This window comes from Trachemys scripta, chromosome 1 (assembly GCF_013100865.1).
Source record: "Trachemys scripta elegans isolate TJP31775 chromosome 1, CAS_Tse_1.0, whole genome shotgun sequence".
Lineage (NCBI taxonomy): Eukaryota > Metazoa > Chordata > Testudines > Emydidae > Trachemys > Trachemys scripta.
Window position 1 is genome coordinate 303028702 of NC_048298.1, and position 15411 is coordinate 303044112.

General features: G+C 39.7%; 1 protein-coding gene across 5 annotated transcripts in view; it reads right to left on the reverse strand.

The window, feature by feature from the left end:
• Window positions 1–15411, reverse strand: part of CDK8 (cyclin dependent kinase 8) — a 166087-nt gene that overhangs the window by 80585 nt on the left and 70091 nt on the right. For all 5 annotated transcript variants that reach the window (XM_034758718.1, XM_034758716.1, XM_034758721.1 and 2 more), the window contains exons 3-4: window positions 4274–4384; window positions 1528–1668 (exon numbers count right to left, since the gene is read on the reverse strand). In XM_034758718.1, the coding sequence (XP_034614609.1) occupies window positions 1528–1668; window positions 4274–4384 (252 nt within the window). The remainder of the gene's footprint in view (window positions 1–1527; window positions 1669–4273; window positions 4385–15411) is intronic.

Here is a 15411-nt window from a genome sequence, read left to right on the forward strand (position 1 = left end):
TTTTTTTTTTAAAAGGTGTTCATAAATTTTCTGAAACTGTAGGAAGTCAAACAGTAGCAACATTTAGCTTCTTGAGGACAGTTCTCTTGCTTTCTTTACCACTCTAACAAATATACTGAAAGATAAAGAAGCAGGCATAAAGTTGCAAAAAACCACTCAACAGCGTATTTTGGTTTGAAACAAGATGTTTCTAAACAATTACAAGAACGTATGTCCTATGTATTTCTACATACTTTTGAAGTTAACTCTTCTAGCTCATAAAAAAGTAATGAAAAAATATTAACCACAAATTTTACAAAAGAAATCTTTTCCTTTGAGTGGTTGAGGCTTCTTTTTTCAAGTTTATAACACTGTCAGAGAATTATAAGTAATATCCGCGCAGTACAATTATTTATTTTCATGAACAAAGTTTCCTTACATTTTCAGTTCTCTGAAAATTCAATTTTACAGAGAGGATAAAACTGTTTCATCCATTTACACAGTACTATGGGCACTATTTTAACATTTGCTAGAAATGAACATGAAAGATAAAATAACCATCATTAACTACATTTCAAGGAGGATCATTAAACTAGATGAAAGGCCTAAAAACTGACACTGCAGTAGCTAATATGAGCTTTAATGCATTAAGTATAAATCAACACTAGCACTCCAGGCATGCGCATGTGAAGGGTCAAACTAGCTCTACATCAGAAGCTATATACGCTACTTATATGCATTACTGAAATTTCAGTGATTAGGAGCTAAATTATCATTTACAGCATTATGTTCAGAGATAGTTTGAAAAGAATGTGCTATTAAAAACCTCATTATATTTACTGGCTTTTAGAAGAAAAGAATAAAAGCTACAGATAATTGTGCAGTAAGAAAGGGCAATTTAGGATTTAACTCTGAAGATGGAACAGTCAGACACACCATCTATTATTATTCTATGCAAAAAGTCATGAGCATATGTTCCAGAGGCAACTAAATATATAGTGAATTGGAAAAAGTGTTTATCAAGTTTACATGTTAACTGCAATTTACTTGGATTTTTAATAAACACTTGCTCAGGCAGTCAAAGTTTTGCTTGTAATGTATTTATAATAAACAAGGGCTATTCGCAAAAGGCCTTCAAAGAAATCTACAGAGCAATAACGTTGGTAGCTTTTGAATGACCTCTCATGTTTTTATTCCAGTGTATTAAAGTATATATATTAGTATCTCCTCTGACATTTTTAACAGATAATTTTTTTTTTAATTGTGTGCATGCCTTTTTACTTTAAAAGTTGCTGACAGCCAAATATCCACCCCCAATTACATACACATGCAACTTCTAATGACTTAACAAAATAAAAACCAATCAGACATGCGTCATTTTTATAAGAATGGAATCATCAAATGCGTGTCAAATAATAGCAGGCTTTACACATATGTTTTACATTCTTAGCACATAAAGGTCTATTTGCTAATGACTACTGGTAAAGACAATAATCTTTGCTCTCAAATCTTCTACCCCGTGTTAATCCCCACTGCAGGTCAACTTACCAAATCCCTGTGTAACACCCAGTTAGCATGCAGGTAGTGAATACCATCTAGGATCTGATACAATAATGACTTCACCATTCCCCGAGGTAACTGAACTGGTTTCTTGTTTGCTTTAGAAGCTCTGTGAAACTTGATTATGTGCTGGAAGAGAAAAATATCAATAGTAACAAGAAAAAAATGTAATGTTTTGATCTATAATGTTTTACAAAAAAGAGAAATCTCCAGTGATTCCTTATGTAGCCCTGTCAGTTGCTTTTTTTAATCTTTTTTTATTGCTATACATTTTTAAAACCATGTAATTTAAAAGTTATTACAAGAATAATAGCATCTAAAGTATTATGATACAAAACACTCATTTACAGGTAAAAACTAAAGGAAATTAAAATGAAAGATATCATCCCAAGGAAGTTTTTTATATAAATTACCAAAATAAAAAAAAAAAAAAATTTTTTTAAGGTTACCACCAGTTTAAAAGTCAGTTTTCAAAACAATTTCCTCAACCCCTCATTAACGTGGTAGCTTATTAAAACGAAAAGAATACAACTCTAATCTATTCTCATTAGACATGCAATTTATTTTTTGCATCTCAGCACAATAATAATAAATCAGTCAGTTTATAGTCCGTATCACTTTCAGGTTCTCTTGCACTAGCACAATGCAATATTTGGGTTGCAATCACTGCAAGGGAATATTTGCATCAAACTTTTTCCTTTGGAATTTTAAAAACTCTCTTTTACAGTAGTTTGACGAGGAAATGCATGTGTGCGCAGCTGTTTGCTTCCACCCTTCTGAAAAAGGAAACCCTAAAATTAAGAAGTAATTGTTGGAAGAAATCATGAACATTGTCAGGTTCACCATCCATCCAAAGTTAATAATCATCTGGTAAGTCATAGGTAGAAAGTTTTTATTATTGCTATGCTTATTTGCATACCCAGAACAAATGAAGTCCAAGAGGACTTCTAGACTGTAAACTGTGATGCCTAAAGGTCCGATGCTACCACCTTCAACAGAAGAGGCTGTGTCATGGTGTTAGCTACCACTTCAAGTATTTCCTCCTTTCTACAAGTTCCTTGGCGTCAGGGGATTGTTATGTGTTTGCATAGTGCCTAGCATGGTAGAGCCTGATCCATGTCGGAGTCTCCTCTAGGCACTACCATAACACAGCCAGACTGTTTTCATGCAGGTACTATCATCATCCAGAAGACAAAACAGCTATGGAATTCAGGTGTTTACATAAAATGCAAGGACCTCAAGCTGGGTGTTGCTCATGTGCTGCTGATATTTGGGTCATTGTCTCCTAGGTATAACTGTCCACCACAATGTTCGGAGCTAATTCAGAACTTTCTATCTTCAAAATAATAATAAAACATTACTCAAGTGTTCCTAAACATCTGTACTTTATCATTTCATGAACATGGGCAAAACATGAAAAAGGGGCCACATTAGCCTTGTGCTCTCTACATTGCAGAACTTAGCAGTCTGCAAGATAAATACCATGATTACAGCCACTTTTATACCAATGTAAAAGGTAAGCCTAAAAGTTTTAAATTTTAATACCAGCAATATAACAAGTACTAAAACTGGAAGAGAACACCTGTGTCAAATTATAGTTGAGGATGGTTTCTGTTTGCACTAGTCCTTAGTCATATCCTACTAAACTATACCTAATTATAAGGCACATAACACATTTTAGATTCAAATTTATTTCCATCCAAGAGATACCTGTTCTTATCTCACTCTCCATTATTATAAGTTACAGAGAGCAGAAATGCTAAATCATGGAAGGGGTTATAGAAATCTTTATATATGTACATAAGTAAATCCCATCTCACATCAAACTTTGATATTTTCATTGCGTCCCTCTTTTTGAAACCTCGTAACACTTTATTAATAATTATTAATTATTATTATTATTATTATTGTCACAGGAGGTCAAAGGATTTGACAGCTATGCTCAGAATCCAAAACAAAATAGATTGTGTCCCTTTAAATTAAACTTCAGTGAAATCAAGCTGAATGATGGTGGTTTGGGTACTTGTTTACCAACATTACAGCTAAATTTTCCAGTTAATGACAAGAAATTAACAGGGGAGCCTGGTACTTCTGTTGGCATTACTATTTTATTTTCTCTGGATGCTGTACATTTATATTTAAAAAAAAAAAACCTAATTCACAACTAAAAAGGTTAGTTATTTTAAAAAAGATGAAGCCGTAGAGGGAGAACATGAGATCAGCGGGAAGACCCCAACTCTGAAGTAAGTCAATGAACTTTTTATGTCTGTACATTTTGATTGAGCCTATTTGGTTTATTCACAGGTCAGATACAGTGTAAGTTAGCATGAGGCATCTTCCAGTGCACTTCACCACTGATCTCAGTTTGTGATGCATGTTGTGTGTCCCAGAGTCTTTCCTTACATTCCAAAGGATGTCAAACGGTATTTTCAGACAAAAATACAGCAATCCAACTAAAATACAAAAGCTCTTATTAATAAAATAATGATTAGAAAGGTATACACTATAGCTGAACAAATATTACAGTAATTAATTTTGTAAATATCACTGCAGAATGCAGGTCTAAATACTATTTCTGAAAATAAAGATTAACAATGTAGCAAACACTATATAAGTATGAGACATCTTTTCCCCCACACACATTGTTTTTCAGTTGTGGTACACTTATCATTTATCAGTTTATCTGTTCCTGACTGAAACCCAAAACCCATTATCTACAAGCAATTCATCTTACCCAGAGGTCATGTTCAGCATAGTCAAAGAGAAGCCACACTTTCCTGTCAGCATGAGACAAAAACACCTTTTGCAAAGAAATGACGTTTGGATGCTTGAGCTCTCGCAGCAGCTGCAAAACAAAGAAAATCCATTACAGAAACATCTATGCCACCAGAGTCTGCAATAGGATGGGGTGGGATTGGCCAAATAATATGTTTGTAATTTAAGACCTTGTAAAGAAGCCTATTTTTTAAAAAAAATTAATCTTTGAGGCCTTTAATCCACAGAAAAACAGCATATGTTTCATTTTATTTGTTTTTTCGACTGAAGGAATTAGGTGTGAACTTGAAAATAGATTTAAACTGGGTCACACATCTCCCTTAAAATAGGGCCATCTATATCTTAAGTATACATTTTTTGAGCATTTACCTCAATTAAACAGTGAAGTTACTTAATTAAAATTTTATAAAACTTTTTTCATAGGATCAGCACAGTTCTCTACAAATATATGTGAACTGTGAGTTTTCATATCAAATTTTCCCTCCTCATCAGTTCCCATACTTGATAAAAGCCTTTGTGATTCCCCAATTCCTTCCTCACCAGCTCGTAACCACCTCAAAGCCCTACATCCTGATAACTACTCTAAGGCTTTGTCTACACGATGTACCTTTTAGCAACACGGCTATGCCGCTAAAAGGTGTAGCTCAGGAGGTCTCAAACTCAAATGACCAAGAGGGTCACATGAGGACTAGTGCATTGGCCCGAGGGCCGCATCACTGACAGCCCCATCACTGCCCCCAGCCCCACCCCCACTCCACCCCTTCCATGAGGCCCCGCCCCTGCTCCGTCTCTTCTCCACCTCCTCCCGTGAGCGTGTGGCTCCCTGCTCCTCCCTCCTGGAAAGTGCTAAACGCCACCAACAGTAATGCACCTCACTCAAAGGACAAAACACGCACTTAGTTAGATTTACTTCTGTTAAAGCCGCCCCCACTGCACTGGGCTGCATCACTACTCCATCCCTGCTCTGCCTCTTCCAGGGGTGGCAGGTTTGTAGAAATTTTGGTGGTGCCCAGAACCTGCCCCCCCCCCCCAAATTCCACCCCCACCTGCCTAAGGCTCTGGGAGGGAGTTTGGTTGGGGGAGGGGGTCTGGGGTGCAGACTCTGGGATGGAGTTTGGGTGCTGGCTCCGGGCTGGGGCAGGGATGGGGGTGCAGGCTCTGGGATGGAGTTTGGAGAGAGGAGTGGGTGCAGGGGTGAGGGCTGTGGGCTGGGGATGAGGGGCTCGGGGCATTGGAGAGGCTCAGGAGTAGGGCAGAAGGGCAGGGGAAGGGCAGCCTGCCCTGACCATAGTGGAGGGGGGCACTAGGACCCTGTGGCAGCAGGTGATGCTGGAAGCCAGCGGAGTGGAGTCAGCATCAGCTGTAGGCTCCGGGGCGGTGAAGGGGCAGCAAGTGAGCCCAGGGGACACAGCTCTCCCGCCAACAAAAAAAATTCCACCCCCAACAAGCGGTGGATAGCACTCCTGCAGACAAAGTGCTGTTCAGATCGGCGCTTTTCATCGGCAACACTTTTGTCGTTCATGGTGTGCGGTTTTTTTCACACCCCTGAACAACAGAAGTTGTGTCGTTCAGTTTCCAGTGTAGACAAAGCCTTACAGTCATTTAAGGATGGGACTCCTTTAGAGGTTGTCAAGAACATACAACTGGAAGGAGTAAGCAACTACCTGATGAGTTTAGGTGAAAAAAGTATGAGACCTAAGTCTACAGGACCAGGACAGTAGGCAGAACAAGCCTGTTAGGGTTCTATTGTTCACGTCAACAACTCTGCAATTAAGGCACATTCAAAAATCATATGGTTTGTAAAGATGTTACTTTAAAATATTTTGCTCCAATGTTTCTTTAACAAGTGTTGCTTATTATTAATGTTAAGATTTTGTCATGGTTATTTTTAGTAAAAGTCATGGACAGGCCACCACCATGGAGGGGGAGACAGCACTGGCTTCAGCCCCTGTCGCAGCCCCGATTCTGGCCAAAGCAACGGGCACACAGCCCTGGCTCTGGCTGCAGCCACCGGGGGGCGGTGGTGTGGGGGGGAGGGAGGGGGAGGAGAGGAGGGGAAGGGAGGAATACACAGCCATGGAATCCGTGACCAAATTGCATCCCTACTTATTAAGAAAGTAGAACAGATGGATATTTTGTCAACTTGTGGGCTGCAAATGGAACATTTATTAAGACAAGCCATGGCTAACTTTAGATTTAATTTTCAACGTGTATTTAAGAGGTCTCATTACAAGATAATACATTAAGTCTGCCAGAGAAGCTCTCTCTCTCTCTCACACACACACACACACACACACACCCCCCCAGCATCTGGCTAGTTTACAAACATAAGCACAGTTAATGAAAATAGTATTTGAATATAAAATGTTGAAGAAATAAACAGATTACCATTTTCTATTTCTAAAATTAAACCTGCTTCTAATAAACTGTTTTCCCTGCAAGTGGGAGTTCAAAGGAAAGATTCTGATGTAACTGGAAATATACTGCTGAACTAACAAAAGGAAAATTATAGCTTACGCCAGCCAGCTCCATTCCACTTTATCAGTCCTTTATTAATCAAGTACAATGACAATTCTAGCTCTGATTGAAATGGTGATAGAAGAATGGATATTTGAATACATTTGTGTACTATCTTAAAAAAAAAAAAACATACTACACACATGGTCTGATAACAGATGCTTCATAAAGTAAAAGAAATTTTCAAACCACCTTGCAAATTATCACTTATTGCTCCATCCGAAAACATTGGTATGACTTTTTTTTTTTAAACTGAAAGTTGATTTTAAGAATAGTGCAAATATGACAAAAACAGAAGCATTTTAATACGCAGGTTCTCAATCCTCAAATTTTCTGAGTTTCATATCAGATTTTCCATTCCAAGTTTGGTTTTATGTAGATATACTTTAATAAAGTTGTGTATTCTTATGAACCAAATATTCAGCTCCACAACACTAAAAGTGGAGACCAAAATGCAAAGATATGATGAAAACAAAGCGCTGCTTTATTATTTGAAAGTGTTCTACAAGGAAGCTTGCAACAGAAAAGCCAATATATAAGGAAAGATTATTCAATATTGCCAACTCTAATGATTTTATTGCAAGCCTTATAGTATTCGGTATATTTCCTAAAGCCCCAGTTCCTGGAGTTGGGTAATTATGAGAATCTCAGCTTTCATTTTTTAGAAGAGGAAATTTCTAGCCCTAATGATGGGGAGGGGGGGAGGGAAGAGAGCTAAAAACATGAAAACTAAACATTCGAACCAGAAGACCAAACCCTCCCCAAACATTTTGGGTCTTTTTTATTTTAAAAAGTCTCATGATTTTTAAGTCTCTTTAAAAAAATCCCACTTGAAGTTAGAAACTCTGCTTGCTTTGACAAAAAACAAAAAAACTAACTATCCTACCTACCCACAGACTTACTCTACACGAACCACAGGAATAGATAATGAGGGCGGTGGGAGGGGAGCTATAGCTTCCTCCTGACCCCCCAAAATATGTAGAGTTTGCATTAATAAATAAAGGAAACAGTGAGTTTGAAACAAAAAGTTCATTTATCTTTATTAAAAGGTGGACAAATTCAGTTCGGGCACAAAACTACTCATCCAAAGCCTTATTTTTAAAACACAATTTAAAAAAAATTATTTACAAAGTTGACAGTTTCAGACAACAAGCTTCACCCTAGTTTTCATTAAATTACCTCTTTGGCAACACCTATAAGCTGTGAGTGAGTTATGTTCTTGTGTACATATAAAATCATATGCCAGTTGAGACATGGATTGTCCCATTATAGATCGAAACCATGTTTTAAAATGATGAGCACTGAAACTACACTCACGTATAGCATTGGCTGCCAATACCATCAAAATATTGTTATCAACTTCATCACCTTGGAAAACAGCTGACATTCAATCCGGCTGAGCAAACATATTTTTGAACTGACTTCAAACTATCTTTCTGTAAGCTGACAGTTGGTTTGCAATAGATAAATCTGAGTAATCAGCTGATCCTACTTGAAATCAGAACCAAACAACCACATCTTGCACCTGTGTTTTTCATGTTTCGAGCAGAGAGTTTCAAGGCTGAATAATTTTGTAGTCTCTGTTCAAATCTTGATTGAATGCTGGACACTGTAAAAAGTCAATTACGGTAAAGCAGATGTTCTTCTAAAAAATACATTTGCTGTATTTGGATAGCTGAGGTCACCTGTCCCTATTTATATTTCCTTGAGAATTTCTCTTCCTTGGAAGCTCAGACATGTCAACTATCTTTAAACTCTTCTCCCAGAATAAGTGGCGGCTTTCATCTGATCGGATGGACTGAAGTGAACATAGTTTTCGTAAGAAATTCACCTTCTGTTGAAGAGATGTCTGACCCTGTAGAGGCTGAACAGATTGTCTATCATAGGTAGGATTTTTCAGCTTAGCACAATAACGAGGACATTAAAAACTTTTCCATTTTAGGTGCAATGCCACCAATTTGTACTCTCCTTTAAGGATTCATTGCATCCTTTGTAGCCTCCCAAGCTGCAAACAGTGCAAGGTAGTTCTCAGAAACTGAATCCAATGCTACTGCACAGAGTGCATCTTGTTGGACAGAGGACACAGATGCCTGTTAATGTACTTAACACTTCAGGTTTAATGTCCCGAAACACAGCATCTCACCTGGGTGAGGTTTTCATTAATTCTGTGATTTTATAAACAGTTGCACCAATATCTCTTAGGTTAGTATTATTTTTAACACATCCTGGGCATACCAACTTCAAGGCATGCCTATAGCAATAAGTAAATATAGCTCATGGTTCCTCCTGCTGCAATCTGTTGCTACATATCAAGTGTTCCTCAACCTGGGAGTCATAATCCGTGGGAAAGGGAGGGGGGTTTGAGGGACAGGTTGGTGGGGCGGGGGTCATAATCGAAGGTAAGTAAAAAACCTGTGTGCGCCAGATCAAAGTCCATTTTTACACAGAAAAAACTGTAAATTCACTTTTTACAAATTGCAAGTTTTATACAGTCCTTCAATCAGGCACTTGTGCTCATTCTGTACCAGCTAATTTTTCTTTTTTACTTTGGGTTGAACTGAATAAACGCTCAGCAGCAGGTGTTTCTCCACAGATAAATTTATTTCATTGCTTTGTTTTTAATCGCAACCATCAATGTGAATCCCAATTCAGATAAATTGGACATTGTGAATGGAATTAAAAACTTTCAAAGCTTCAGTTACAAATTCGGGATACTCATGCTTCTGTGCCATCCAAAACATGCATATGTCTTCTGAAGAAAACAAACACTGAAGTGTTTTATCAGATAAAAGCTCAATAAGTTTATCTTGTAGTTTTCCTGTAAATTCAGCAGACTCAACTACTCTTTTGTTGAGCAGATTAATTATCCACCTACCGCCAAGTTCATTGTCTGGTGGGAAGTAATCCTGCAGCTGCTTTTTAAGTTCAAGAATATGTTCAATCATAATGTTTAATTGTTTCACACTCGGCATCGGCAATCAATTTCATAAACTCGCAACTCGGAGGAAATGACTCAAAGTTTCCACTCTGAAGCTGAGCAGACCAGGCTCCAAGTTTCTTTCCAAAGGCTCTCACTTTGTCTCCCAACACAATTATGTTTTTGTGTCATCCTTAAAAACTCATTCAGCTCATTCAGATGGCTGAAGACGTCTGGCTAAGTAATCCAACTGAAGAAGTCGTGATGGGTTGCTGAACTATTTAGTAAAAGAAGAACCCTGATCCTGTAGAAACACAAGTACTTCAGCTTGCAATTCAAAAGGCTGCCTAACACTTTTCCCCGTGAGAGCCACCTCACTTCAACATACAAGGGAAGACTTTTATGACGTGTGCCCATTTAATCACATAAAGCTGCAAACAGGTGAGCTGATGGAGGCCGACTTTTTATGAAATTCACAACTTTTACAGACACCTCACACACCTGATGCAACTCAGAAGGCATTCCTCCTTTTGCAACAAGTCCTTGCTGATGTAAGAAGCAATGGATCCAAATTGCATGTGGCATAATTGTTTTTAATCTTCCAACAAGCCCATTGTTCTTGCCAGTCCATTGTATTGGCACTGTCACTGCATATAGCAACAGATTTGTCCCCAATCAATTTCAAAATATTCGGTAGCTTCAAACATGTTAAATAGACATTCACCAGTTGTGTGGCTAGGCAGCACTTTACAGAAGAGCATATTTTCCTCAGCAGTAGTATATGAACTACATTGAACAAAAGCTAAGAACTGCCCTGAGCCTGAAATATCTGTTGATTCATCAAACTGAACAGCCAGAAAATTCACACCATTTAAAAAAAAATTTCCCCAACTGCTCACAAATGTCAACCATTTCATTAATATACCTCAAAACTCTATCATTTGATAAAGGAATAGCTTTAAGCTTATTTGCCTCTTCATGGCCAAGCACACTTGTAACCATATCTAATGCCACAGGAATTATGAGATTCTCAGTTATTGTATGTGCCTTACATCTTTGGGCAATACGAAGTGACACAAGATATGAAGCTTCAAGAGCATTCTTACTGACATTACTTATATTCAACATCAGTGTTTGCTGGCTATTCAAACTGTTCAATTTTCCCTTAAAGAACAAGTCTCTTGAGTTCTTTAACTGTGAATATTTACTTTCCAAATGCCGAATTAATTTTGAAGATTTCATGCTATCAGCATTCTGCAGTTGACCATACACAATACAATGAGCTTTATTTTCGATCGCTGTAAAGCCATACATTAAACAGTTGCAAGCGTATTTTCTGCACTTTACCATCTTCACACATTCATTCTGTGAAGTACTTGGTTGAGCTCTTCTTAGTTTATCCACTGCACAAGATGACCTCGCTGAAAAGTGTGCACACACTATTTGCTAGCCAGGAAGAACACCACCACTGTCTAGACAGGAAGCAGCAGTGAAGTCACATGGTTGTGTGAAGCCTGTTACTATTAATGACAGCATATTTTGGGGGGTAAGAAATCTCTTTGCTAAAATAAAAAAAGTATAGGAACTGAAATTACTCAATGTATTTGTGTAGATTTGAAACATTAGCTTATTAACGCTGGTGGGCCAGTATTATTCATAATTTGCTTAATGATATTTAAGGTAGGAAGTCACAATTTTTTCCAGTCTTAGTGTGGGCGGGGGGGAGGGGAGGGGTCATAAGTCCAAAGGGGGTCACCAGCACAAAAAGGTTGAGAAACACTGCTACGTTTAATACTAAGCCTGCCACATCAGCAGCACCATCATAGCATTGTCTGCAATTTTTGATTCTCAGATTTATATGCAATAATATATCTTAATTACTGATACGATTTCCTCCACTGATGTACAGGCAATATTGTGCAACTCAATGAACTCTTCATGAACTTTCATGTTATCATCCACGTTTTGCCTGCAATATAACACTTGCTCTTTGTTGGAGAAGTCTGTTTCCTCAAGCATAATTCCCTCTCCAGAAATGTTCTCAGAAATATCACTCAAGATTTTAAGAGCCATGATTTCGATTACCTCCTTCTGAATAATTGGACTTGTGAATTTGTTTTGACTCTTTCAGATACCCTGAAATATCAAGATCATATTCTGCCTGCAAACAAAGCAGCTGAATAAAGTTGCAGTCAACCTCGCCACATACGGGCATATTTTCAGCTTGTTCAGTATAACTGCCTCGCAAATAAGTCTTTGTCTGGCAAGATAGATCCTAATGAAAATAGTATAAATTATCTATTTTCTTTTTTCTTCCAAGAGTACTGAAAATGTTGGTGACATGTAAGTTCTTTGTGGTCTTTTGAAAAACACAATTGCTTTGTGGTGACATGAAGAAGCTTGTTGCCTCTTAAATTTTTCTCATCTTTTTCATATTAAGAAAGTCTAGATGGTCTGAAAGCTTCATCAGTGTACTGTGATAGTCCCAGGCCAGTTGGGTACAGCAGAGGAGCAGAAGGCAGATATACTGGCCACTGGATTACAGTTTTCTGTTCCCTGACTGCCCAGAGCAGGGACTGCTCCAGGCTAATGAGAACACCTGATTCCAATTAACCTGCAAAGAGTCAGGTGAGGCCATTAAGCTAATGTGACCACCTGACTAATTAAGGCCCCTCTGATACTATAAAAGGACTCACTCCAGTCAGGCAGAGGAGAGCCGGGGAGCCAGAGGAGGGGAAGTGCAGCTGAAGGGCTGGTTAATGAAGACACCCTCAAGTCATTGGTAAGGGTGAAGCCCTAAGGTAAGGGTGAAGAAGGGAGAAGCAGGAGAGCTGTGGGGAAGTGGACCAGGGAAATGTAGCAACTCTGGCAGTGAAAGGTTGGCTGCCAACAGCTGCTACCATTAGGGTCCCTGGACTGGAACCCGGAGTAGAGGGCGGGCCCGAGTTCCCCCCAACCCACCACTACAGGAACACCTCCTAGGAGGGGAAGTCAGGCCCCTGTCAGGACAGGAGGCTAAACTGTTCTGAAACAAGCCCCTAGGGACAACAGAGACTGTGGGAGTTCTCTCACTAACCTCCTTGCTGGCTTATGATGAAAAGGGCTCAGACTGTAACCCTGGCCCTAGAGAGAGAAGGGCTACGTGGAGGGTTGCAGTGAGCCACTGAGGCTAGCATATACTGCCTAGAAGCACAGGACCCACAGGGACAAGGTCAGAGCTCTGCCACAGTACTTAGTCAAAAGTAGTTTGTGCCTAAAAGCTGTACAATGGTAGAAACAAGTATGCTGTCACTAGCTTCAGAATAACAGCCACTGAAAATCATCAAAACTGGATAAGCAGAAAAAACAGCCTTATTCCACAAACTTACACACAGGGAAAGACTAAAGTAATGGTTGATCAGGTGTCACAGAAATGCTAACGGTATCAGGCAACTGACATTTAATTCCTGTTACAGGTAATGGCTTAAAGTCACTGAGTTCTTTGTAGAACACTATTGTAGCAAGATGAAGAAAGGCAACACTTGATTTGTTGATTACACTAGAAAACAATTGCTTTTATGACTTGCTTATGTATCCGCCTTGGGTTTCTACTTCATCCAGAAACTCTGACGAGGAAAGACAACAAAAAAGACAGCATGCCTGGCTTCAGATACCTTCTTTTTTCCTCCAACTCTAGTCCCCACCAAATAAAAAAAAGTTGTCAATGCCCATGCCTATGTTTTGTGGTCCTTCCGCATGACTGCTAAGAAAATGTATACTTATCAACGAGTCAACATCGCAATTTTTAAACAGAAGTGTTTGAATCAGCCCACTGTTATGAAGATAGGAGGCATCGCCTTCTCAGCTGCCTCCCACTATCTTTTGCAGTCAATTCTAACATGGACTGGAGTGCTCTGAATAGCACTGCAGCAGCTCCCCTACTGCTGCCTGCTACACCACATGGAAGGAAGCAAAGTAGAAACTTCATTGCTTATTCTCTCTGGCAGGCTGTGGAAGCCCTAAGGGGAGCAGGATAGGATCTCAGTTGGCTCTGTCTCAGCCTAGGAGAGTGCCTAGCATCTCCCTCCAGCTAGGGCAGCCCAACAGAGTGGAAAATGAGAAGAAGTCACCCAGTTATGGCTCCCTGATTTCTTGTTCCAGTCCCTACCCAGTCAGAGCAGTCTTGCTCACAGAAGCTGACTATGGCCCCCAAGGAACCATACACCAATGAAGACAACCACTGTTCATCATGCTCCCAGCCACTTCCCTCCTCACCTCATGTGACGCAATGGGGAGGGATGCATAGGAGCCAGATACATCATCTCTTAATTAGCTAGTCTTGCTCTGGGTATGTGGTTTCTGCTTCTTATGTGCTGCTCAAGTGGCATAGCCAGTTGGAGGGAACAGGGGAAGCATCAAAAAAAGGCGCCACCTGCTGCGGCGCTTTTACTGATGGGGCAGTGCTTTTACTCACCTGGCAGCGTTCCGGGTCTCCGGTAGCGGGACCCTCACTCACTCCGCGGGTCTTCGGTGGCATTTCCTTCAGTGCTGCCGAAGACACCCAGAGGGAGAGAGGGCCCGCAGCCGAAGTGCTGCCAAAGACCCGGAGTGCCGCTGGGCGAGTAATAATGAAAAAGGTGCCAAGATGCTCAGTGGGGGGAGCGGCTGCTGCCCCACTCTCCGCCCCCCCCCCCCCCAGCTACGCTACTGAATGCAACAGTACAGAGAATATGCCTCAAAGCAGAAGTTCTCAAACTTTGTCATAGTGAGCCTCCCTGAGCTATGAAAAAAAAATTACTGCACCTCCCCATAGTTTACTAACACAATATAACAAACAAAAATCCTATATGTTGCAAAAATGAATGTACAAATGGAAGCAGCTAAAATAAAACTCCACAAACATTTTAGAAAACATGACACTAAACAATGATATATTCAGTACAATAGCCATCTATCCTATCTTGTCAGTGAGAGAGGTGTGTTTATTTCCTCACTGTCCAAAGTAGCGGAATTTGGAATTGCAGCGTAGAAAGGAAGAGATGCAAGTCATCTTCAACAGCAAGCTGGGAGAGATACTTTGTGGTTAATGCTGAGAAGGCTCATTCACACAGGTAGGTGGATGAAAAAGGAATGAGGGCTGTAAGAGCCTGGTGTGTTATCACATGAAACTCAGATCCCACTGATAACCAAAAGTCTGCAACTGGCATTTGTGAAAATTTGTGCTGCAGTTCCTTGTTGCTTAACAGGTCCATAAGGCTTTCTTCTTCTTCTGAGGACAGCATATTTGTTGTGTTCGGCTTAAAGCTGAATGGGTTCCTGATCCCATTGACTACATTTGTCTTTACCCACTTCAGGAAAGTATTCACAAAACTGTTCCTGCAACCCGCCTAAGTGCTCAACAATTACATCCTGGATACTGTCAACTGACAGATCACCGCACTGTTGCATAACACTCTCCACTGTTGAAAATATGGAAATAGATCCCTGCTGCACATGTGAAGACCACAATTCAAGTTTGTTAGGGAATGCAGCTATCCGATCATTATCAATGTAAACATTTGTATCTCGTCCCTCAAGTGACACATTCAAGGAATTCATTCGCTCAAATAGATCTGCCAGATATGACAAGGATATCTGAGTGTCACTGAAATGCTGTATGAGTTACTTATCGGCAAGAAAAATAT